The sequence below is a fragment of the Ursus maritimus genome, unplaced genomic scaffold, assembly GCF_017311325.1.
Source record: "Ursus maritimus isolate PB19 unplaced genomic scaffold, ASM1731132v1 scaffold_9, whole genome shotgun sequence".
NCBI classification, from domain to species: Eukaryota; Metazoa; Chordata; class Mammalia; order Carnivora; family Ursidae; genus Ursus; species Ursus maritimus.
In genome coordinates, this window is record NW_024427107.1 from 75945231 (window position 1) to 75969244 (window position 24014).

Below are 24014 nucleotides of genomic sequence, written 5' to 3' on the forward strand. Positions count from 1 at the left end.
CGAGATATTAGGCCTATAAATATTTGCTGAGCGCATGTGTGCTCCTGGAACTGTTACAGGCTCAGTGCCGAACAGACACCGTTCTGCCCTCACGGAGTTTCCATTCTAGAGGAGGGAGACAGAAGATGAGGAACCCTTGCACCAGATGCGGAGAACTGGCATGGAGGAGAAAATCCAGGCGAACAGGAATCTGAGATCAGGAAAAGGAGTAATTTGCATACGATTCTCAAGGAAAATCACACAGTTGACACGTCTGTGGAGAGCAGAGGAAGTGATACAGCCATCTGGCTATCCCTGGGCACAGCTGCAGGCGGGAGGGGGGAGTGCAGCAAAGGGGCAAAGGCCCTGGATGTTTGAGGCCCATCAAGGACCCAGCGTGGAGACAGAGTGGGAGGCTTGGAGGAGTGGCCCAGGGAGTCAGGGTGGGGGCCAGGAGCACGGAGTGAGGGTGGAGCGGGAGGCCAGCGAAACGAACATCAGGCTCTGCAACTCGTCAGGAATCCTGCCTTTCACTAGAATGAGTAGGGACCTGGTGGAATGGCTGGAATGGAGTTATGACATGATTCACATATTTTCAAAGGATCTCTTTAGGGTTTGGGGTTTGTTCTGAGTCCAGACTGCAAGGCTCTGACCTCCAGACTGATTTATGGGTCGTGTCTCAGGCTGGGGCATCTCTGATGGCCGCCCTGCAGGGCTCTGGAATCCTACCTGTCTCCCCCTTCAGATTTCTCCCCCACCCTGGCCCTGGGTCAGATGTCCTCCTTTTGTTTCTGAACCCAAGGCTCTGGATGGATGGGATGCTCTGGAATTTTGCCTGGCTAGGCACTCCTTGCTCACCAGCACTAGAGAATGTCCCCCAGGCTGGACAAGGACGACTCTGGGTCAGGTTTCCCGACAGGGACTATAAAAACACTTAACCCCTCCACCCACACGGATGTGAAATATGGCTCAGTCCTTCCAACCGGGGGCAGGGGTAGCAGTCGATTATGTTTCTGAAGCCAACGGCACAGGTGGTAATGAACGCTTGAGGGGGGAAGAAATATTAACCATGATTCATTCCGGCGACTGGAGGACGAGTAGTTCTTGACCATCCTGATTCGATTTTCATCTTGTGTTAGCAGCCGCAGGTCAAGGTACCGTTTACCCCCTGCGGTGGCATCATCCAGATTGACACGCAGGTAATTACGCTATTTATCTTCGTACAAAACTCTCTCAACTGGGAACCAATTATTCGGGGCTGGAGAAGGCCGGGGACAGAAGTCACTCCGGCAGGAGAGGAGAACATGAGTCCGTGATGGTGGGCTGGTGCGAAGCCAGGGAGATGCGCTCGTCCAGCAGGAAAGGCGGCTCGTGTCTCTGGGGTTCTTGTCACTCAGGTGCCGTCGTTCACACAGCCTGGTTCTGGGCCCTGTACCTGGGGCTCCTTCATTGTGCCCACAGAGCCTCTAGTTGGTTCCCCAGCCTCCCCGCCCCCCATTCCTGGCTGCGGGGTGCCCTCAGAATGGCCCGCCCCCGTGCACATGCTCGCCTTCCATTCCTCCTAAGTATGTCCTTCAACAATCTCTCTCCAACTCTCCCTCTTGTTTTCTCGGTAGTTCACGCACACCACCTAATAGCGAGTGACCGCTTTTCTGAAGCACGAGCCAGAGGACATTACTTGCTTGCTTCAGAGCTTTTACTGGCTTCTTATTACCTACACAATAAAATCCTCAGATTAGTCTCATATCCAGATGCTGCCTGATTGGCCTCCAATTGCTTTTGAAAAGCCTCTTGCAGCCTCACTTTACAAGAGACCCAATCGCTGCACCGTCCACTCATGCCTCTTTCGCTTTGCCCTGGTGTGTGGACCGAGGCCCGCCTGAGTGACAGGTGCCACAAAGACAGGAAGCCCTCATCCGTGAGAGCCACATGGAGGGACAGGGGCCACACCTTGGGGAAGAGGCCAAAAGTAAGGTTGGGGATGTTGAAGGAAGTGAGCTTGAGCTCCCAGTCCTAGATTTCCATGCATACATTTGCATATTATATGTATCTGGATGTATTTATGCAGGCGTCGGTGTAGATGGACTGTGGATGTGGACGCAGGTGTGGACGTAGAGGCACAGATATAGACAGGTGTACATTGCGTGGATGTGGATGTGGACGCGGACCCTGACCTACAGACATAGTCACGTCCACCCCCACATCCCTCCCCAATCTTCTTCCAGCAAAATCCCTTACAAACTTCTCCACACTGAGCTCTCCAAACTCTCACTTCCGCTGTGTCCCTAACCAGCCCGCGGGGCACTCACCCCCCTCACGACCCGACGACGGGCCCCAGCCACCTCGGGAGTCGCTTCCACCTGCTCAGCCCACGTGCTCAGCCTCCACCACGCCTGGCCTTCAGCAGCAGCCCCATGGTGACCCCACTTCTGCATGAGGACCTTGACACCAATCAGGCTGGTTTCTGCCTACTTTGCTGCCTCTTTCCCGAGCTTTCCCTGGACACCTGCTGCTCTAGGAACTCAGGAGCTGCCCTGTGCAGGGCCGGGCACTTCCCTCCCGGAGCGCGAGTGGAGCAGAGGTGGCCCCACTGCCGTGTTGCAGATACATCTCTGCTGAAAGCTCTCAAATGTTCTCCCTTACCCGGGTCTCCTCTCTGCATCCCAGGGACACACGTCCAGCCCCACTGGGCGTCTCTTCGAGGAGTCTTAGGCATCCCAGTTAACCTTTCCAAAGCAGAACTATTGATTGCCCCACTCAATCACTTGCCAACTTCCCCCACACTCAGGCCAAAATGTAAGCGTCCCCCTCTCCCTCCTGCACACCTCATAGCAGCACCGTCCTTCGGCAGGACCTCCGAAACATCCCAAACGGCCCATTCTACCTCCCTCCCCCAGCTGCCAGTGGAGTCCCAGCCCATCCTCCTTATCTGCACTATTGCAATACCTTCTGCCTGGTCCCCTCGCTTCCCATCCCGCTCCCTCAGATCTGCCAGAGGGTCATTCCTGAAGACCTTTCTTATGTCTTTAGCACTCTTAGAATAGAACCCAAGCCCCCTCCTCAGTCTCTGAAGGCCTGATGAGGCTCTCTCTTCATTTCCCCAAAGACCCTGCATTCAGAGTCCCTCAAGTATGACATGCTGCTTCCTGCCACAGGACACTTGCACTGCAACTGGAGATTCCTCCTCTTCCCTCCAGAACTTTGCTCGGCTGTTTCTTTCCCAATCCTGAGTTTCAGTTCAAATGTGGTCTCTGAGATTGTCCCTGTATTCTCCCTGAGACAGGTGCTCTACCATATTACCCCATTCTATCTTGTTTATAGCCCTTTTCAATATCTTTGTATTTTGTGTATGGATGCCTGTGTCTTTAAGAGTTACACTGTCTCTCTATATCTCCACTAGAATAAAACTTTCTTTAAACAGGAATAATTATCCTTTACCTGTTGAATCTCTTATGCCTTAAATGGTGTCTCGTTAACGATTGCTCTCTGGTAAGTTACAGAGCATATCACGAGTACATGGTGCTGTAGCCCAAGGATGTCGTGCCCAGTGTAATCCTCAGGGAGGGGAGTGGAATTCAAGGAAGGGCCCCTGAGGGGAACGCATGGCTCTGGGGACACACAGCAGAAGTGGATCTTCACCCCCCTCCCCCGCAGAGTTGGTCTCTGCTCCCATCTGGGTGGTCAGGTAGCCTGGTTTGCAGAACGAGTCCACTATCTGGCTCCACTCCTGGGTGGTGTTTGGTGTTAGGTCTGATTCTCGAGTAAGCATTCCGCGGGTCTTGAAATAGGTAAGCACAGATGCCAAGCAGAGTAAAGGGACATGTCCAGTCTGGGTGCCAGAGCCCAGTGAGACAGGAGGAGTTCCATGTAGGGGCTGAGGGAGAGGACAGCGGGCTCAGATGCCGAAGCCACGTGGTGAGGAAGACGTCCATGGGGCTGAGGGGGATGGAGGGTTGGCATCTGGGCACCGGCTGATGGATAGCAGCAGGATTGAGGTTCTGGGGTGTCTAAGTGGGAAAGGACCTGAAGGCTGTAATGCTTGGAGTCGGGGCTGGAGAGGCAGCTGCCACGCCACACAGAGGAGACCAGATGGCCACACCTGTGGAAGTGTCTGGGAGGAGGAGTGGGGAGGGCTGGTCACCGTTCTACGGCTGCCAAATCTGGGAGAGGGCATGCTCTGAAAACTGGGGACATGGACCCTGGGAGTTGCTGCCAGACAGAGCTCAGAGGGACTTGCCTCCCCTCCCCCCGACCCCACAGGGCATCAGAGATAATGGAGGCTGGGACCGACCAGAGGTGGGGAGGAAACCCATCTCCATCCCGCAGCCCCCAAAATGTGCATGTATTAGAACATGGTCACCTCCATTAAAATTCCAGATACAGAGAATGTGGCTGTTAAGGGCCGTGCTTTATGAGGCTTCCTGAGCCGAGGCTCCAACAAATGGATTCTAAACAGAGAAAAGCCCTTGACGAGAATGTATTCAATCAAACAAAGCGAAGAGCCCTGCTTTTTACTGGAGGGCAGAGAAACCCTTAAGTCTGCAACAGAACAGGCTTAGTCTGAGAGAGAGCCCATTGTGCAGCCCTGGGCCAGCGAGGGATGGGCTGCAGACCTCCCCCGCGTTCAGCGAATGAACATCCTGTCAGGGCAGGCCACACCGGGGCGGGGACACTCAGCTTCTCTCCGGAGAGGACCTCTGTTCTCAGCAGGGAGATTCCTTCCACCTGCTGAATCAGTCTCCGGGCCTCTGCCACCTTGGCCCGGAGAATGGAGACGGGAGCCCGGCTCTCCTTGGCCTGCAAACCTGCAGGCCGGAGAGCAGGGCTGGGCAACCTGGAGGGGCTCTTCGGAGAGGGGCTGTCCTGAAGTTGGCTTGGAGCGAGAGCAGGGGTGAGGGAGGGGCAGGTGCAGGAGGCGGAGGGGAGAGAGGCAGAGGCAGGAGAGCCAGGAGGAGGTGAGGGAGAAAGCCAAGGGGAAGGCCAAGTAGCCCTTGGACAATGCAAGGATGACCACGTATAGAGGAAAAGAGAAAAGGAGAGAGAGAGACAGCAGAGTGAGGGGGAGAGGTGGATCTGTCAGAGATGGGGACTGGACGGAGAGAAAGAAGAGAGCAGAGAGACAGGGCGCTGCGGGCAGAAAGAGGGAGAGAGACACAGAGGGAGAGAGACACAGGGAGAGAGACATACAGGGAGAGATGGGGGAGAGTAAACCAGAGTGGAAGCAGGAGGGAGGGTGTCGGGGGCAGGTGGAGAACAGTCCAGTTTGGGGAGAAGGGGAGAGGCAAAGGCCAGGGGCTCTGTCCTGGAGAGAAATGAGGAGGCAGAGTTGAGAGGTGGGGGATGGGAAGGGAGGGAGGAAGAGAGCCAGCAGGGAGCAGAGGCCAGGAGGGAGAGGACAAGGAAGGGGGAAAGGGACAGGGAAGGGGGCAGGAGGAAGAGGAGCAGCGTGCAGGAGAGGAGGGGCCAGGCTGGCCTTGCTGAGTGATGGGGGGGGAGCATCTCCTGAGAAATGCATGTGCCGTCTCTCCCCACACCTCCCAGGTCCCCCATGAGGGGACACCTCTCTTGGTTCAGGTCTGGAGAGAGTGAAGGAAAGGGAGGCTCCCACACACAGAGCCTCAGAGCTGGTTTCACCTTTTCTCTCGTAACAGAGGGGAAGACGGAGGAGGGGTGGTCACCCTGTCTCCACAGCTTAGCCTCCTTCCCTCAGAGAGCAGGCCACCAGCAACCCCAGGCCTCCTGGCCAGCTGACCCCTGAAGAGAGGACGTGGCAGAGCCCAGGGATGAGGGCCTGGGCCACAGACACACCTCAGGGAAGCACTTCCATTTTCCTGAGCAGCGCCCAAACCCCAATCTAGAATCTCCAGGGCCCTGCAGGCCTTGGACCGGTTCCTCAGGGCAGAGCTCCCAGCCGGGTCCCTAGCTGATGGCAACAGTGGGAGGGTCCCCACTCCCGCAGATTCCCGAGGGTCCCAGGAGCCTGCAATCTAGTGGTCGTGGGAGCAGGAGTGCCCACGGCCAGCACAGGGAGCGGGGCAGGCCAGGGAAGCAGTTGTTGGTCAAGGGCTGACCCCACAGGTACAGGGTCTTCTGGCCCCCAGCTCAGGGCTGATGCCACAGGCAGGTGGGGTCCAGGTAGAGGGGGAGCGAGCCCTTCCGTGAGGGGCCCACAGTCTGCGGCTCTGCTGAAGGGCTCCCGTGGCTGCCCTGGTGACAGCCCCAGCCCCTCTTCCCCAGGGGACATACCATCGGTTCTTCACGAGTCACGGTATAGGTCCAGATCAGTGTCCTGGGATGGCCACAGTGGGCCCACAAGCCTCCTGAGCTGTGACCCCTGCGGCCCAGAGGAATCCCCGCCGAGGAGGGGGTGTCCCTGCGCATCCTGACAGTTCATCTCCGCACGCGCCCCTCAGAACGAGACAACCCTTGTTTCTGGAGAACATGACGGAACAATAGACCCGCGGGCTCTGCAGTGTGGCCTCTCGCGGGAAAGACGCGTTAGAGTCGCTGGGTGAGTGTGAACGTGCAGCCAGGTCTGGAGCCCACCCCAGTCCCTCCCGAGTCTGGTCGCTGGCGGAGAAGGAGACGCTGGCCACCGCAGAGCCGCCGTCGGCCTCAGGCCTCGCCTGCCCGCTGCCCCGTGACCTGGAGAGCGTCACTTCAGCTCTAGAGGTGAGGCCAGCGCTACCTGCCCCAGGGCGATGAGCGGGCGAGGAGGCCTCAGGCACGCGGTGGCACAAACACTGACAAATGATCTTTAAAAATGTTTCCTGTAGAGTCTCCCTTAACATCTCTAGATTTTGTCTTTCATGGCACTCAGGAAGCTGAATTGTCAGGCTCTGCTCTCCTTGCGTGTTGCCCAAAATTGTGTTCCGGAATGAACTGTATCCAGGTCTCTCCCGACGGTGGCCTCCTTGAGAATGGGCTGCGTGCTGTTCACCTGGCTGCCCCACACCGGGCGCCCCGTCTGTGGAGCTTACCCGAGCGAGTATTCATCTGGGGACGGACACTTCCAGCCCCATCTCCGCGGTGTCCTTTGTCCGTGGGACCCCCACCCACTCCGACCCCTGGAGAGTAAGCCCTGCTCTGAGTGCAGTCAGCTCTGTAATTCCTGCCAAGTTTTCTATTCTTGTCGGACTATGGGGAACCTTCCGGAAGGGAACCAAGGTGAGACTGGGCCAGACAACCTCACAAACGTCTCCATAGCAACAGCTTGTCCTGTCATACACAGAGGATGGTGGTTAATTACGCAGTCAGAGGTCAAGTTGTGGGCGTGAGGCCTCCTTGAAAGGGCAGGTCTCAGAGCAGGGCCGGCCTCCTGGTCTGCACTCCCCGTTCCCTGAACCCAGGGGTGGGAAGAGGTGGAGACAACTGGCCGCCACTCTTCAGCAGAAACGGCTGCAGAAACGGGAAGTTGGTCTGGAAACGGGCTGTGTCTCGCAGCGCTTTGTTTAATGCATCTCCTCGGGCCTCGCATACCTCGAGGACAGAATCGTCCCTTGTCCCCTTGTTCCCTCCCGTCTGAAGTGAGCCTCCCAGCCAGTTCCATGGTTTTAAATGGTTTTAATAACTTACCATCTACAGCCACACGCTACGCTCGCCATCCCGACCGCACGAAACAGCACCACGAAGAGAACCTGAAGATAGAAAGCAAAGGAAAGGAGAAGAAAATGATGGCCCTGAAATAGTGCCTCCCTGACCATGTCAAACCGAGCCAGAAGCGCAACCCCCTTCCTCTTAGTAAATTAACAATTGGCACCTCCTTTCCCAAGGGGAATGTGTGTGAAAATGCCCGTGCGGAGCTGGCTCCCGGCAGACAGCCTGGAGAACGCGCTGGCTCCGGGAAAGAACTGGTCGGAAGCAGACAAAGACCACCAGGTCCAGGCTGCCATCTGGGGGCTCCCTGCATGCCCCAGTCTGACCCTCCTGGGAGCTGGAGAGGTGAGCCGTGTGTGTGTGTGTGTGTGTGTGTGTGTGTGTGTGTGTGTATGTGTGAGAGACACAGGTTCCTAACCACTTTGGGGCAAAGAGCCACTTCCGGCCCCTCCCAGCTGTGTTTTGAGGACCACAGGATAAAACCTAAGGGAACATGTTTTGAAAACCATGTAAAGCAACTATTTGGTTTGAAAACAAGGGTTTCTCTAATGGGATTTAAGTAAACAAATGAGCAACGTTGACTCGGTTGTCCTTAAAGAACGACAATGGGGTGATGTTGCAGGTAGACCAGTTTGCCCCATTTTATGGGTCAGCCAACCATACCATGGCCATCAGCTCCTGAAGGGCCGGAGCGGGGCAAAGTAACAGCTGCTGAACTTGGAAGGGGAGTTCTTGCAAATCCCGGCTGGCAGCGGCCAGAGCCAGAGGGCAGCAAGTCAGCGAGCGCCCAGCCTCAACAAGACGCAGACTGGAGGACAAAGTGATCCCTGAGCCAAGACCGACATTCCAGGCTTCTACCCCCGGAAGAGCAGTGAGCTTTTCTTACCAGTTCCACACAGGGGAAGCCCCAGGATCCCAAACACATGCCGTGGTCTTTGGAAAGCCCCCGGGCTGTCACCATTCACTGAACCTCCACTGTGTGTCCGCTGAGCGTCTGTGTCAGACAGCAGGCCTTCTCCTCCCAGGGCACAGAGCCAAATCTCTCTGCTCCTTCCCCAGGGTGCACCAAGGAAAGGACAGAAAGCTGCAGGGACAGGTTCTCTGTTCTCTGCTGCAGCATTTGGCAGCTGGAGAGTGAGGGCTTGCTGGAAAATACGCGGCAGGTTGGGATCTAATGCTCTGGGCCATCCGTGTGGGTTGCATGTCCCTTCCCAAAACACAGCAGTGTTCTCGGTAAGGATGAAGCCCTCGCCTTGGCAGCTCTGGAAATCTTTGGGGTGTTGGAGTCTGGCCAAGCTCTGTGTTTTCCTAAAGCCGGAGGCCTTGAGCTTGGGTCGAAACAAAGGTCAGTCTAAGAAGTGGGCAGCATAAGGCACCCAGGGTGCTCGTCCTGGGAGGAAGGCTTGCGGGTAAGGAGACCCCACAGGGCTAAGCATCTCCTGGGGAGAACTCTCAGAACACATTACTGATACCGTCCCCCCCGAGATCCTGATTCAGTGATTCTGGAGCAGGTCTGAGAATTTATAGCGTCAAGAGCAAAGTTTCCTTGTAACATTGGACTACCTGGCACGTCAGGTGACAGGAAATGGCCAACCAAGCCGCCCCAGAACAGAGCGCGTGGGCTCTGTGTATCCTTGCCCACCTGCCACACAATTGCTGTGAGGACATGGGCCACCCGGTCCCGTTTGGGTGCTCCAGTGTCCTGGTCTGTAGAAGAGCTGTTCCCGAGAGACCATCCGTGGACACCTCCCTGAAAGCAGAGCCTGATCCAAGGACGGAGGGGTAGTTTATTTGAGAGACAGGCAGGGAGGCGGGGACAGCCGCAACAATGGGTTACTGGGCAGATTGCCCCTGGGGACTACTCGGGTCCTGTTGCCCCAGGGACGGTCTGAGAACCAAGACACAGTCCCTCAAACGATCCTTCCAGAGTGAGAGAGGTGGAGGCCTTCCTCCTATGCTCCCACACCCACAACAGAGGGTCGCCCTGAGTGGGAACCAGCTGCCCTGCACTTCTGGGGACACTTCAGGACACTGGGACAGCCACGAGGCCAAAGCGTGGACAGCATGGTGATGGACAGCCGAGTGGGACCCTGGCCCCGCCACGAGGCCCACCCACGTCAGGGACACTGAGGGCAGGGGAGTGCCAAAGTGGAAACCAGACCTGCTTTTCAAAGCAGCAAGAGAGGCAATGAGAACGTTCCTGGTTGGGGGCACTGAAGCCCCCATCCGTCCCTCTGTCTTCCCAGCTGCTCACGAGGCCCCTCCAGGGCCCCTGGGGCCGCAGAGAAGCCTGGTTTAGAGACACCACTGCTGCATTTCTTTATATATATATATTTTAAAATATATTCTTTACATATATTAAATATATTTATATATATTTTTGTCGTTGTTATTTTATTTTTTAAGTAGGCTCCACGCCCAACATGGAGCACAACACTGGGCTTAAACTCACAACCCTGGGATCAAGAACTGAGCTGAGATCAAGAGTCAGAGATCACCGACTGAGCCACCCAGGTGCCCCTTTTTATATATATCTGTATGTGTGTATATATATTAGTTAGTTAATAGTTAGTTACTTTCTTGCATTTCTTTACTCGTAACTCCAACTTTCTGCAGCTCTTGGTCCAGGCACCAGGAGCATCATGGGTACAAGCATCATCCATCAACATCCCCTCCGTTCAGAGGTGGCCGTGCTCCCGCATGCGCGTCTCTGGAGGAGTGGTCCCGCCAAGGCTGACGGAGATTCCCTAAGGAAACTAAAGAGTCCTGTCTCCTGGGGTGCCTGGGTGGCACAGCGGTTAAGCGTCTGCCTTCGGCTCAGGGCGTGATCCCGGTGTTATGGGATCGAGCCCCACATCAGGCTCCTCCGCTGGGAGCCTGCTTCTTCCTCTCCCACTCCCCCTGCTTGTGTTCCCTCTCTCGCTGGCTGTCTCTATCTCTGTCGAATAAATAAAATCTAAAAAATAAATAAATAAATAGAGTCCTGTCTCCTAAGCCCACCCTCCAAGCCCACCTCCCAACACACACACACACTTCCATCATCTACCATATTCATGTATTCTAAATTGGAAACTATGGAAATACTCAATTGTACTGATGCTTTCATGTGATTCCAGAAATGCATCAAGCCCTATGCCTGGGAAAGGATCAGAACAGACAGCGCATTCCTCCTGCAGTCCGAAGACACAGCCACTCCCAAGCCGCACCAGGGAGCTGAGCATCTCCAGGGTCCCTGGAAGAGGAATGCCCAGACCCTTCTCACTGTCCTGCTCCAGTGTCTGAGAACTTCAATGATCAAAACAGCATTCGGTCTTACCAGGTCATTCTTCCTGTGCTGTAAGCCCTTCTTCTCATTCCATTCTTAGTGCACGTGATGAACGGCTTAAAATTCGGGAGCAAAATGCAAAGTGAAGAGAGAAGGTGTTCAAGGCGTCAGAGAACTGGATTCCACCCAAGGCTCTGTGGCTTGAGACGGGTTTTCTCTATGCCTCAGTCTCCCTCTAGACAAGAGTACTATCTTTCAAAACCACTGGTGGGTCATGACCTCTAGTTAGTGGATTGTAAAAAATGAAAGAGAACAGCGAATGCTGGCCGTGAAGTATGGTCAGGATAAATACGCCATCACCAAGCATTTCTGCTTCTGTATTTACATAAGCATACCCTGAGCCACGGAGACATTGGACATCTTGCTGCGGATCACGGTCAAAAATGTTTACATCCCTGGATTAGAGGGTTTCTAAGGCTGCCGACACTGTTTCCTCGAGTCCTCATGTCGGACATGGTTGTGAGCAGGTGAGCATGAAAACGGCTCAGGGAAGAGGTTGTCTGTCTGCAGAACAACCGTCCTTGAACCCCGAACCCCAGAATCAGCACCAAACAACTGAACGAGAGCAGCTTCAGAACCTATTTTAAAATCATTACAATATACTTCTGCATACATGGAACTTTCCAGCACTTTTGTCCCCAAATCGGAAGCATGCGGCACAGAGGGGATACAGAGGAAGGGCTTGGTGAGCATGTGCTCTGTGAGTCCGTGCCTGGAAGAGTGACAGACAAATGGATGGCTCCACCAATTAGGCAATCAATTCGTTCAGACACGAACCGACGCTTCACCAGGGATTCTCCAGGGCCCATGCTGAGTCAGCCGGTCTCTGGACACACTTCAGCGGGATAAGGCCTCAAGTCTGGCTGAGGCCAACCTTCCCCTTCCCCAAGCCTCTCCCCACTACGACCTGCATGGATGTGCACATTTCTGACGGCTTCTGCCAAAATGTAGAAGACAGAGCTGCCCAGTGGAAGGTATGATAATGCTCGCTCACGCCTGTGTGCATCAGCACGGGGCCTGACCCTGGGGCTCTAGGCTCCCCAGAGGAAAAGGACTCATCCCACCCTTACGGGGTTCGCAAGCATATGGATGCTGGAAATAAGAAAGGTATCGCCAGGGGCGCCCAGGTGGCTCAGTCGGTGAAGCGTCTGCCTTCGGCTCACCTCATGATCCCAGGGTCCTGGGATCGCATCCCGCATCGGGCTCCCTGCTCACTGGGGGCAGCCGGCTTCTCCCACTGCCCCTCCCCTGCTCGCGCACTCTCTCTCTCTCAAATAATAAAGCCTTTAAAAAAATTAAAAAGAGATAAAAAGAAAGGAATCGTCATGCGAACTGAGGAGGAAGCTTGGATTTATTGAGCACCTGTTTGTGCGGGCATGTCAGGTACACACATGCACTCCACGCACGTTATTTCCAAGGCAGAGCCCTGGAGGCACAGATCTCCAGCTCCGGCCAGTGCCCCAGCCAACTGCCCAGCATCAGGAACACATGGCAGTGGTCACTGGACCCCTATTTCACACTGAAGGGGAGACCAACAGTAAAGAGCTTGCAGGAGTCCCATCCACGGCTCAGAAGTCGGATTAGCGTGCTTCCTCCACGCCAGGTTCTCTGTCTTTGGCCAGACCCAGGATGCCACGAAGCCTTGCCAACTCGAGCACCACGATTGTGCATCCGAGAGCCTGAAGCAGTGAGGAGGCTGAGTCTGCTCCCCGGGGACTGATTCCGGGCACCCCGTGTGCACTTGCCGTCAGACAGTGAGGACATTCTTCACGTCTGCACATCCCTTCTCTTCCTGATTCACGTGTCTCTCCTGGGAAGTGGCGACCTCTGGGCATGACCGAGAATAGAAACCCATTGTCTCACTTTCTTAGTTTCCTTCTGAGGAAAGAGGTAAATCTGGCAAGTGTCTGGTCAGGGTTTCATAGCACCAAGAGTTTCCTTAAAATGGGCAGCTCCGCGTCCCATGGGGGCTGTCAGAAGAACCGAGAAAAAACCTGCTGCCCCACGATCAAGTTCTTCTGCTTTGGAGGAGAGCAGAAAACCTGCGGAGCATTATTATATGAAATAATAATAATAATAATAAAACAATAATAATAATATTAATAATAATCTGACCGACCGGCAGCATCTGTTGGTTTTAATAATGTTGAGGTCTCTCAAGAAAATAAGACAAAAACAAATGATAAAAGCAAGAAAAAAAAACACGTGGCTGTAATGTTTCAAGACCTCTGGCTTCTTATCAGGCTCTGAGTTCAAGTTTCAGAAATCCACTGTCGCCTCCTGGCATTCTGGAATCTTCTAGGGGCCCTTCACGTTAGCGGGCCGGGCAGCGAGGCTGGCGAAGTAGGCACACTGGGAGGGGTCACACTGGCCAGGGGGCCCGGGCGGGCCTGGGGGGCCGGGGTGTCCCGCTGGTCCTGTCTCCCCTTGAGGGCCGGGAGCCCCGGGGAGCCCGTCTTTTGCATAGCCAGGTTCCCCGGGTTGACCTGGCCCAAGGAGAAGAAAAACAAAACAGAAGGTGTTCAGGATCCTTCTGGGGCAAAGCAGCCCTGCTCTCACTGCTTCCATTCGGTATGAACTGAGGACTAGAAATGTCCTCAGAGAAAATGCCCCATGGGCTGGGAACTCCGCCTGGGGCAATCACAATGGTCCACGTGGGCACCAGGAAGCAGGGGCACCTTAATCTGAGGACCGGGGATGCCATCACTGTTCGGACTGGGGCATCAATCAGGGTGCCCTTGGAGAGAAAATAACAAGGGCAGATGGAGGGCAGGGGTATGGGGCGGACGAGAAACATGGCTTCCTATGTTCTCATGTGGTTCTAGGAGATGGAGCTGAATTGTGAGTGGGGCACCAAGTCCTCATCATTAACCATCAGCCCCAATCCACTTGTCCTTTGCAAGACCTGATGATGTTCTATTACTCAATATCCAACTTGTCCCAAATATTCCGTAGTTTCTAGGCTGTGTCTGTATGTTAAATGTGAACTACATACTTGGACCACAGTCACCTATTCTGTAAACTATGGTCAAAGACAATATAAATAGGGTGTAAGTAACTGACAGGGAGAAAACCCAAAATTTAGACTCAGAAATATTACCTAGAGACAGACTTCTATTTCTCCATTTATTAAACATCATCATGTCTTATATAATCAATCTAGTGTCCCTTTTTGCTTTGGCCACTGGGAAGCTCATTGCTAAGTGTATGGCTAACCTTATCACCTCTTAAGTCTCCATGTTAGAAAATCTGAGTCTCCCTATAAAAGAAACCAAAAGTACATTTTCCCTTCAGAAAGATCTTTAGACATTTCGTGAACTCTAAAATTCATGAATGCTTTGGTAGTCATTATTTAATCTATGGTCCTGCCTCGACCAAGCCTGAGACCAGCAATGTCACTGACTCCTTCTGCGGAGAAATCACTGAAGTATAGTCATTACCTCAACCTCATGCTCATAAAATTATTTCCTCTTTCAGAATGGTTTCTGTCCCGCATTTTAAGCTTTATTTGGAATTGCCTTATTTAAGAAATATTCTTGGGGCGCCTGGCTGGCGCAGTCAGTGAAGCACATGAGTCTTGATCTTGGGGTTATGGGCTCGAGCCCTATGTTGGGTGTAGAGATTACTTAAAAATAAAATCTTTGAAAAATAAAAATAAAAAAATGAAAAGGATTCTTAATATTAGAAGCTACTGGAAAGTAGGCAAGTTGTCAAAAATAAACACTGAAAATGTATTTCTAGTCATTAATGAGAGTAGCAACACGCATCTAGTGCAGGAAATTTGGAAAATCAAGAAGATAGAAATATTAGAATTAGAATGATCTATATAGGTCTCATACTCAGAAATGACCTCGGGTGATCACATAAGCTAGAATCAAATAAAAACAGGAACTTCACTGTGGTAGAATTTGGTAAGGACTCAGGCTAATGTCTTCCACCTCCTACTCGTACCCCCTCATCTCGGGCCACCACCCTGCTGTGCTCCAGAGATCCTTCCACGCGGCCAGCTCGTCCAGGCTGTCTAACGGCGAGCCCCGCGTCCCAGGGAGCCCTCACCCCTCCCCCTGCCACCTGGCCAGCACACCCCAGCGTACATTCTGAGAAATAGTGATGGGGTGTCAACACGTGTGTAGTAGAAAAAAGGACTGCACGTTCAAGTGAGTGAGAAATGCTGCCGTGAACAAAATAGCATCATTTGTTCCTGCGAGGCAGCGTGTCGGAGAATTCACGAGCGCCGGGAAGCAGTCAAGGGGCACAGGCTTCCCCGCGCTGCCCAGTCTCATTTAACCCCAAGCCTGCTTTCCTCAGGACCATTTCACAGGATAAACCTCAACAACTCATGGGATATACTAGTTTATTTTAGGAAGTCAAGAAGCTGGCGCTTTAGAAAGATTCGATAAAAACACATGAGTGATGGTCCCTCCTCTCAGATAAACCCAGCCTTTCTTCCCAGCCATCCCTGAGGCCCTGCGCTGCGTCACTCCACGGCAGAGGGCCACCCGCCCCGAGACTCCGGACACTCTCCCTACCTGGGATGCCGGGTGGGCCCATCTCGCCTCGGAGGCCAACTCCAGGGGCACCTGGGTCTCCTTTGGCTCCTCGCTCACCTGTAAGAGGGACACACACCTTCGGTGGGAGAGACCCAGGGTGAGGGCAGAGGCAGGGAGGGGCCCCGGGAGCAGGGGCAGGTTCACACGGCGCTGGCCCTTGCAGGAGAGACCTGCTGTCGCCCAGAGCACCCACATCCCGGTGAGACATCTCCCTGCGAGTGGCCCTTTTAGCTGCAGCTCCGAGCCACTCTGTTCCATTCTAGCTGGCGTCCAATGCCCCATGTGCCCAGAGACGGCCCGTCGCATCCTCAGCTAGCGCTAATCTCAGATGCGGAAAGAGGGCATTTCATGTCGCCCCTGCTCCAGTGGAACACCAGGAAGTGGGAGGGAGCTGGTTCGCTCTTCCTGGCAAAAGCGTATTTTTACAAAAATGTCAAGTATGAAATCCTCCTGTGCCTATGAAAACACTACATGATGCCAAACCCAGAGAGTTACCAAGCTGGGGGGGAGGAGAGCAGGATCCATCACGCACACGATTGGAGCATGGCTCCTTCCCAGGCCCCTCCGTGCCAAGCGCGGCTCCTCTGGGTCCTCACTCACCTTTGGGACCCATTGGTCCAGAGGGTCCTTCCAGACCCCCCTGCCCGGGCTGTCCTGGCTCCCCAATGGGGCCCGCCCGGCCTGGAAGCCCATCCTTTCCGGGGGGCCCGGGGGGCCCGGGTCTGCCTTGAGATGACTTCATGTGCGCTGGCGGCCTCTGGGCCAGGAGGTAGGCGAGTCTGGCTGCAGAGGAGGGAACACAGAGATGCTCGTGAAGGAGGGTGACGGACAGGAGACGGGCTGGAGCTCACCGCGCAGCTCAGAGCTCAGGAGACTGTAAGGAGCCCAGAACACCAACAAGGGCAACCCCCGCAGAGCACAGCCAGCGCGCCTGTCCCCGGGCAGCCTCTGCCGGCTGTGCACCTCGGGCAAGCTGCTCGACCTCTCTGAGTCTTCACGTCCTTGTCTGGAGAATGGAGGCAATGCCATCACGGCCAGCCCACCAGGCGGGTGTGAGGACAGGCACTCGAGATGAGGTGTTAAGACTGTGCTCAGGGCACGACTGGCGGCGGGGACAGGAGTTATAGTAATTGTCAGCTGGGGAAGTTGAGGCTGGGGCTGAGACTTAGGGGCTTACAGAGCGATGCAATGTCACATTTCTCATCTATACACCGAAGGGCTGGATATGACGTCATCAAGGATCCTCACGTGTCTAAAACGTGAAGACTACAGGATTGGTTAAAAACCCAGAGATCCAATGGCTTTCCACCGCCCTGGGGACACAGTGGCCATCTGATGGCCACCGAGAGACCGTCCCACGTAGTCAGGCCCAGCTCTTCTTCCTACAGGTGGGTGACTGAGCCCAGAGAGGCTGCGGCGTCGCCCAAGGCCCTGGTGTTTCGGTGGTAAAATCAAGGCAGAGTCAGGGTCTTCTGAGTGCCCTGGGGATTGGCTTCCCACGAGCACCGACCTCCCATCTTCTGCACGAGGCAGCAGGCGGGGTACGGAGACCCGTGCGAACGGCTGAACTTCTCTGAGCCCTGATTTCCTCATCCTTAGAGCAGAGCTGGTGCTTCCTCTTCAAAGGGCTGTTTGGAAGAAAAGACTCCAGCCAGCAGGTGCTCCACCGGAACTTCCATCCAAACAGGTCTTATCTCTGCTCTTGGGCTGGACATTCCCCAAGCGCAGGAGCCATTTCTGTCGCTGGTAAATCGGAGACTCAGAAAGCAGAGCTCAGCGATGCCCACAGGGAGACCTCTGGATACCACGTGCCCAGCGGCCCCTGCCGTCCCAGGCCTGGTTTCTTTCCTGTCTTCAACCCCCACCCCCTGCCATCTTTCCCAGGTAATGGTCTTGGGCTCTCCTGTGAGTGGAGGGGACCATGCTGGCCTGGCCACTCTAGGAGGGCTGGGATGGGGGGCATCTTGTCCAACGCTGTGTCCCAGGCCCGACACACAGTCTGACATACGGCTGGTACGAAGAACTCTCTGAGACGTGAGCGTGTGAATGAACACGCCCTTCCGTTTCGTCCATCTGAGTCCCGGCGGAGTTATGGTTGTCTGACCTTCCCTGTCGCAGGCTGGCCAGGACTTTCCTCCCCTAACAGCTTCCAGCACCGAGGGAGGGGGGACAGCCCCCAGTCAGGAGCAGGTGGTGGTAAGAGGAGGGATTGCCGCCTGCACCAACTCCTGCTCGGAGGCCTGTCAGGTCTGCCGCTCGCAGTAAGTTCCCCGGCATCTCTGCTCCGAACACTCAGGCATGCCCCCTGCTCTTTGGAGCCTTCCGTGAGTCACCTCGTGAGCGCTCAGGAAACCACCTGACCTACGGCGAGCCCCGCACGCTGTTGTTACTACTGCCTTCCGACCTTGCTCCCTCTCGGAGCATCTGCAAGGTACCAGGCTCATGCAAGACTGTGGATTTAACAATAAATCCAACACAGTAGGACCGAAAGCGATCTAGTTCCGTGAAAGCACTGTATGTCCCTGCTCCCCTCGGGACTGAATGCACAGAATAGATGACTGATGGTGGCAGAGCTGCTTCTGCTCCTGGGGAGCCCCCCTAACTGGAGGTATCCAAGCAGAGCAAAAGACATGGTCTGGAGAGGGGTCTGTGTGTCCAGGGTCTACACGGTGTTCCTCACGGTTCTGCACCATTTCTACACGTGAGCTGCTCCCCAGAGCCTTTTCCAAACTGGCTCGGGAAATACTGAAGGGGGCAGAAGGGACTGCTTCCCGGGCTCTCAAGAGGCCCTTGTATGCCTGGCTGGCGTCAAGTCCAGCTACTCACTTTCCAGCTGTTTCTCGAGCTCTTCTTGGATAAGCCGTCGCAGGGTGTCCATGGAGGGCGACTCCCCCTGCAAGGGAGGGAAGGTGGAATTACTTATCTCCCCCATAACTCCTGCTCCCCAAGATCCCTGATGGCTCTGGAAAGCAGGAGGGGCACAGGCAATGTGTAGCCCTTTGTCCTGGTCCAATCCTCATCACACCCAGTATCGCCTCCCTTTTCCTTGGTCAACCCCAGTATCCTCCTGTTTGATACAGTGACCTCTGCTGCCCTTCCGCTCCTCAGCTGGACCTTCTCCCTGCAAAAGCCATTTCCCCAGTGCTGACCTCAGAGGTCTGGCTCCGCATCTCTCCCTGCCAAAGTCCTGTCTACTTCCAGCGCCACTCACAGGCTGCCTCCTCCACGGAATGGTCTTTGATTTCCCTGACCAGCCGCTGGGCTGCTGAGGCTCCCAGGGTCTGGCTTCCCTTGCTGATTCTGCCCGTCCTGTGCCTGATTCATAGACGCTGGGGAGTCTAGAGTTGGGGAGTCTGGGCCCACACGGTGACATGTGATTCTTAGAGGAAACTGTGAGAGCAGCTCTCACACCACAGCGGCCTCTTGCCCGACTCCTGCAGGGCAGGGACCCACCCTCAAAGGTCTCCCGGCACTCCCATCTGCAGCCCCAGCACCTGGCATGGTGCCCAGCATGAGCACGATGGATTCCGTGTCCTTATTCTGTTTTTTCTTTTCTGGTCAATCTTTCATGCTCGTCCCAGAACTTGCATCGCTGCTCACAGCAGCAGGACTAGGAGAACCCAGCGAGGGCCCAGGGGGCTGGGGAAGCACCCCGTGTCCCACGGTCCCCCTCCTGGACGTGGCTGGGAGCCAGGCTCTGGGAAGTCACAGAACCGCAGAGCTTCAGAGCTGCCGGGGATACTGGAGGTCACCTAGACCTGCACTCTGAGGACAGGAGGGTCCCCAGGGGACCACAGGGGGGCTGAGAGGGGAAGGCGAGCTCACGCGGACCCAGAACCCACACCCTGCCCCAACCACTTCTTCCCCAGGCGGCTCTGCTTTTTTCTCCAGTGTGGGCTCCCGTTACAGGTTTGTGTAAAACAAGAGTTTTGTCACTAGAATAAACTGTGTTTTGAGAAAAAAAACAAGAACACTAAACAAGCCTGTCATTTCACGTTCGGGAAAAGCAAGGGCCAGAGGGAACATGAGTGCCCCAGACAGGCAGAGAGCGGAACGGCAGAGCCAGGCATCCACTGGATCAGCCGGCCATCCCGCAGGGAAGCTCGCGCTGGAAAGCCCGCTGCGGGCTCATCATCTTTAACGCATGGTCCTGGAGCAGACGAGCACGAGAGCCCGAGCCTGAAGAAGTCAGTGCTGAGGACTCCCTGCCACAGAGGGCAGGGCAGGACAGGGCCTCTGCTCTCCAGCACTCCCTGAACTACGCTTGGCTCTCTCACCTAGTCAGCATGGAAAACCTGTCAGGAGACCGTCTCCTCCCCCCCTTCTGGCAGATATGGAAGGGCAGGCTCAGGTGAGGGTCTGGGGCCACACACCTCACCAGCATCCCCCAAGTCCGAGGCAACTCCAGCATCCTTACCCTCAGTCCTGGAAATCCTGGCTGGCCCGGAGGCCCCGGGGGCCCAGCCAGTCCATTCTCCCCAGGTGGTCCTTGAGGGCCCATCAGGCCGGTGTGGCCTTTGTGACCAGGGATTCCAGGGTCCCCAGGCTGTCCCTTCCCACCAGGAGGTCCTTTGTCACCTTTGTTCCCAGGATCTCCCTGGAGGAGGGAAGAAGAAGGTCAGTGAGCAGAGGGCTGGCAGGTGCACCCAGTGCAGACAGGCCCGTTGCAACTGTGCACAGCCCTCCGGTCCCCAGGTCATCTCTCCTGGAGCCCTGCACAGGAGACCTCAGTCCTGGCAGACCTGCATCTCAGAGCCAAGACCGGTGAGGACACGGGCTCTAGACACAAAGCCACCTGCTGCCGTCGCACAGGTAGTCAGCAGAGGACAAGATGAGAACTCTGATTTCCAATCCTGGTCTATATGGCTTCGTCTGGGTGGCTCGGGAAGGCCGGCCACTGAGCCCGACCACCAAGCGGCCACTCCTCCAGGTTGCTCTGTCAGCTAGACAGACACAGTCACTCTTTCAACAGAGCCGCCCCCACTTGCAGGTGACCTCCCACTCCCTACTCTTGGCTTTCATGGGTCCACGTGGGATGACATTAACAGGGACTCTCTTCTCCCCATCTCTGACCCAGCCCCCGAAGACCTGGATCAATGGATTGGGAACCACGGGGACCACCGGACCATCCAGTCCTCTGCCCGACGTGCTCCTGTGGCTGTGACCAGCAAGTCCTGGTTGTTGGTGGGTCTGAAAATAGGTGGCCACGTTGGCGAGCTCAGGGTGTAAGCAGGTCGCAGTAGGGGGAATGAGAGGGGAAACAAGATGGTGGCCGGAAACGGGGCATGGCCATGGACATGAGGACAGGGAAGACTGCAGGTATGAAACTATGTCCAGCCTCTGTGCTTGAGGAGAAACAAATAACGGACAAAGTCCGCTATGTCCCAGGGCTTTAACAAAAGGCACATGCCGGTTTATAACACATGCACCCACATGGTTCTGCATGCACAGACTCTGGAGGACGAAGGGAGATTGTCCCGCGATGGACCCTGGGAAGGGGCCAGGCGCTATAACGGGCACCAAGGTAGCGGAGCGCCTACATTTTATTGCATCCGCTTTTTTGCAATTTGCAATGGTTAACTGTATGTCTGTATTGCTTTTTCAACTATAGATAAAGGACAGTGAATTTCAAATGAGTTTAGTCCCATCTGAGGGACAGTCCTGACTTAAATTTCTCAGATGTGAGGCACTTCACGGGGCCCGAGTCATCTGTCGGTGATCAGGGGTCAGTGACGGTCCTGGTGCTCCGAGCTCCCGAGGGCCGAGGCCCTATCACAGCTGGGGTACAGCACTTCCTATTCATTGAACGTCTCCATATCACTTTGCAGGGGCAGGACTTGTCCCAGACTTCAAATGTTCCCAGGAGTGCAAAGGAATGAGGAGCCCGACAGCTCCCTGGCAATGCTCCACGCAACCACTTAAGAGGGAAAAGGCAATTCTCCGCTTATTGATTAGGTCTTAGAGAAGAGATTCCTTTTTGTGGTCTGAACTCCCTGGCTGCCAGCCAGAGCTCCCAGGGGCACCTGTATGGCACTGGTGTGGGGGGGCCCTTCTCAGCCACATCCCCCTTCCTTGGCTCCATCCTTAGAAACCAACGGCCAGAGCACAGAAGAATCAAGTCACTGAGAAGGAAGGAGCGAGGGAGAGACACCCGGAGGAGGTGACAATCTCTGACACTCTCTGATTCCACTACTCTGTCTCCTCTGGCCTGCAGGAGAAACCCAGCTCCTCACCCATCAACGTGCAAAGAAAGCAGAGATAAATTCTCCGCGGGACCACGGAAAACAAGCCGGGGGTGGCGTGTGGGGTGGCGGTGACAGTCACACGGTGCAACAGCGTGACGGGGACGGCTGACCGAATGGAGGGCTGTGATTCCTCTAAAGGGAGCGGCAGTTGTCTTGAGTGTGAGAACAGCCCCGCCCCCACTGGCATTTGGGGGGGGGGGAGAAAAAACACCAAACTAAAAAAACTCCCCCTGTTGTTTTTTGGAGGAATGAAATGTAAAGAAAGGCTTCCTGACTGTGGCGCTAAGGCAATTCATTATGGGAAAAATCTGTTCCCTTGTCACCTCCAGCGACAAATCTGGCTCCTGGCAAATTGGCATTTTGGGAGCTGAGCACGTCACGCCCAGGCGCTCTTACAGGGAGAGAGGGAAATCTGTCAAAGTCTCAGAATGCTCGCCTTTGAATTTGTAATTGCAGTGATTTTACTCCTTAAAATAACATCCAAAAAAGGAAAAATAACAACATTCGCTACAACAATCCCTCTGTGGGCTAATGATTTTCCAGGGAACGGCAAACCTGCAGGCTCCCCGGGCTTGGCTGTTGCTCGCTGACCGACAGTGACAGAGTCCCTGTGCCATCTTGCAAAGGTCACATTTGGTAACTATCCCCCCCCCACACACTTACCCTGTCTCCTTTGTGTCCTGGCTCTCCGGGCTTCCCAGGGGCACCCTGCAAAGAGGATGGTTACTGACCCAAGGCACCCACCTGCGACCCCGTGTGCTGGACACAAGAGGTGCCCGGGAAACCAGGCCCCCCAGGAGCTCCTCTCTGTCTGTCCAGACACTGCAGGCGTCACATCCTTCCTTCTCTGCCCACCCTGGACTGACGGCACCAGCCCCTTTAGGGTCCCTCCTCTGCCTTTTCCAGGATAGATCCCTCTCACCGAACACGCTCAGGAGACCCCGCAGGGCTCAGGAGACCCCGCAGGACGTGGACTTTGATCTGCGCTCCCTGCCCCTGTGGCCTGGGCTACCTCGCCTCCCACTGCCCCGAAGGACCTCCGTGACTGCGCGCCGCAGGGAGCAGGTGGTTCTCCTGCTTCCTGGCCTCAGCGGCTCCCCTTCCTGCCACCTGCTGCCTACTCCTGCTGTCCCGCACGGAATGTCTGTCCCCCAAATGTAGATGTTTGAAGCAGAATCCCCAGCGTGACTGTTAGCAGGTGGGGTGTTCGGGAGGTACTCAGGTGTAGACAAGGTTATGGGGTGGCCCCACGATGGAAATAGAGAGATGGGCATTGAGACCAAGGGGCCAGCTCGTGTAATTAGGGCAGGACAGCATCCCATCCGCTGACACCTCGATCTTAGACTTCGCAGCCCCCAGAACCATGTCTGTTTCTCAGCCACCCAGTCCGGGGTAATTGTAAGGCAGCCAAGCTGACCAGTCTCTATCCCTCCATCTGTGATAAATCCCTTCAGGCCTCCCCTCCAGGAAGCTTTCCCTGACCACCCAGCACCTAGGGATTTCACACCCCTCCCAGAGGGCAGTCACTTTGGAGCGGGGGGACAGAGTGTTATAGTCCCCGCTGCCAGGATACTCCCTCTTTGCTCCTGTGACCCTCCCCAGCTGAACCTCTCTCTACCCACATTGCCCCCAGCCCCCCTGCCACCTCCCTTGCAAAGGGACATTACTGGCCAGTGTCTGCCCTCATGCATGGGTTCCTGGGCCACCAGGTGCCCTGTATCTCCTGCTGTCCCCAGACAAGGTGACAGGGGTGTTCCCCTTGGACAACAAGCACCTGGAAGGCAGGTCCTGCACTTACCCACCCCTGGGCTCCACTGTGTCCACCCAAACCCCGCCGTGCAAGGCTCGACACAGGGAGCAGTCCTGCTCCAGGGACAGATAGAAGGCATCTCCGGAGAAAGAAGTAAAGAGAGCAAACACTCCGCAGTTCTTCCAAGCCGAGGCCTCTTCTGTCATTTTGGCCCCGGCCCCATTCACTTCACCCCTTCACGCAGGGGCCACCTGCAGCCCCTGACTTGTGCAGAGGGGGGAGCAGGACACAGCCTGTTCTCATGGGGCTCACAGCCCAGCTGAGAGCTAGAGGGGGGCCCAGCTGATTCTTACAGACAGGCCAGACCCGTTTGATTCCCTAATGGAAGTACAAGGTGTTTTGGGAGCCCTGGGAGAAAGTGCATAACTGTGTTGGGCCCACAGAGCCTTGAAGGACAGATAAAATATAACAGGCAGAGGTGGTGGGTGGATGGAGGAGTGAAGACCCAGCCATGGAGACAGGACCGGGGGGGCGTAGTGTGCACAAGGCAGGAGGAGGCAAGGCTCACA

At 55.4% G+C, this 24014-nt stretch overlaps 1 protein-coding gene across 1 annotated transcript in view; it reads right to left on the reverse strand.

The window, feature by feature from the left end:
• Positions 1 to 12250: 12250 nt before the first annotated feature.
• COL22A1 (collagen type XXII alpha 1 chain) overlaps positions 12251 to 24014 on the reverse strand; it is a 230736-nt gene continuing 218972 nt past the window's right edge. Inside the window, exons 58-63 of the mRNA XM_040625604.1 lie at positions 22359 to 22403; positions 19868 to 20047; positions 18277 to 18343; positions 16051 to 16233; positions 15430 to 15507; positions 12251 to 13386 (exon numbers count right to left, since the gene is read on the reverse strand). Of these exons, the coding sequence (XP_040481538.1) occupies positions 13199 to 13386; positions 15430 to 15507; positions 16051 to 16233; positions 18277 to 18343; positions 19868 to 20047; positions 22359 to 22403 (741 nt within the window). The 3' untranslated portion in view covers positions 12251 to 13198. The remainder of the gene's footprint in view (positions 13387 to 15429; positions 15508 to 16050; positions 16234 to 18276; positions 18344 to 19867; positions 20048 to 22358; positions 22404 to 24014) is intronic.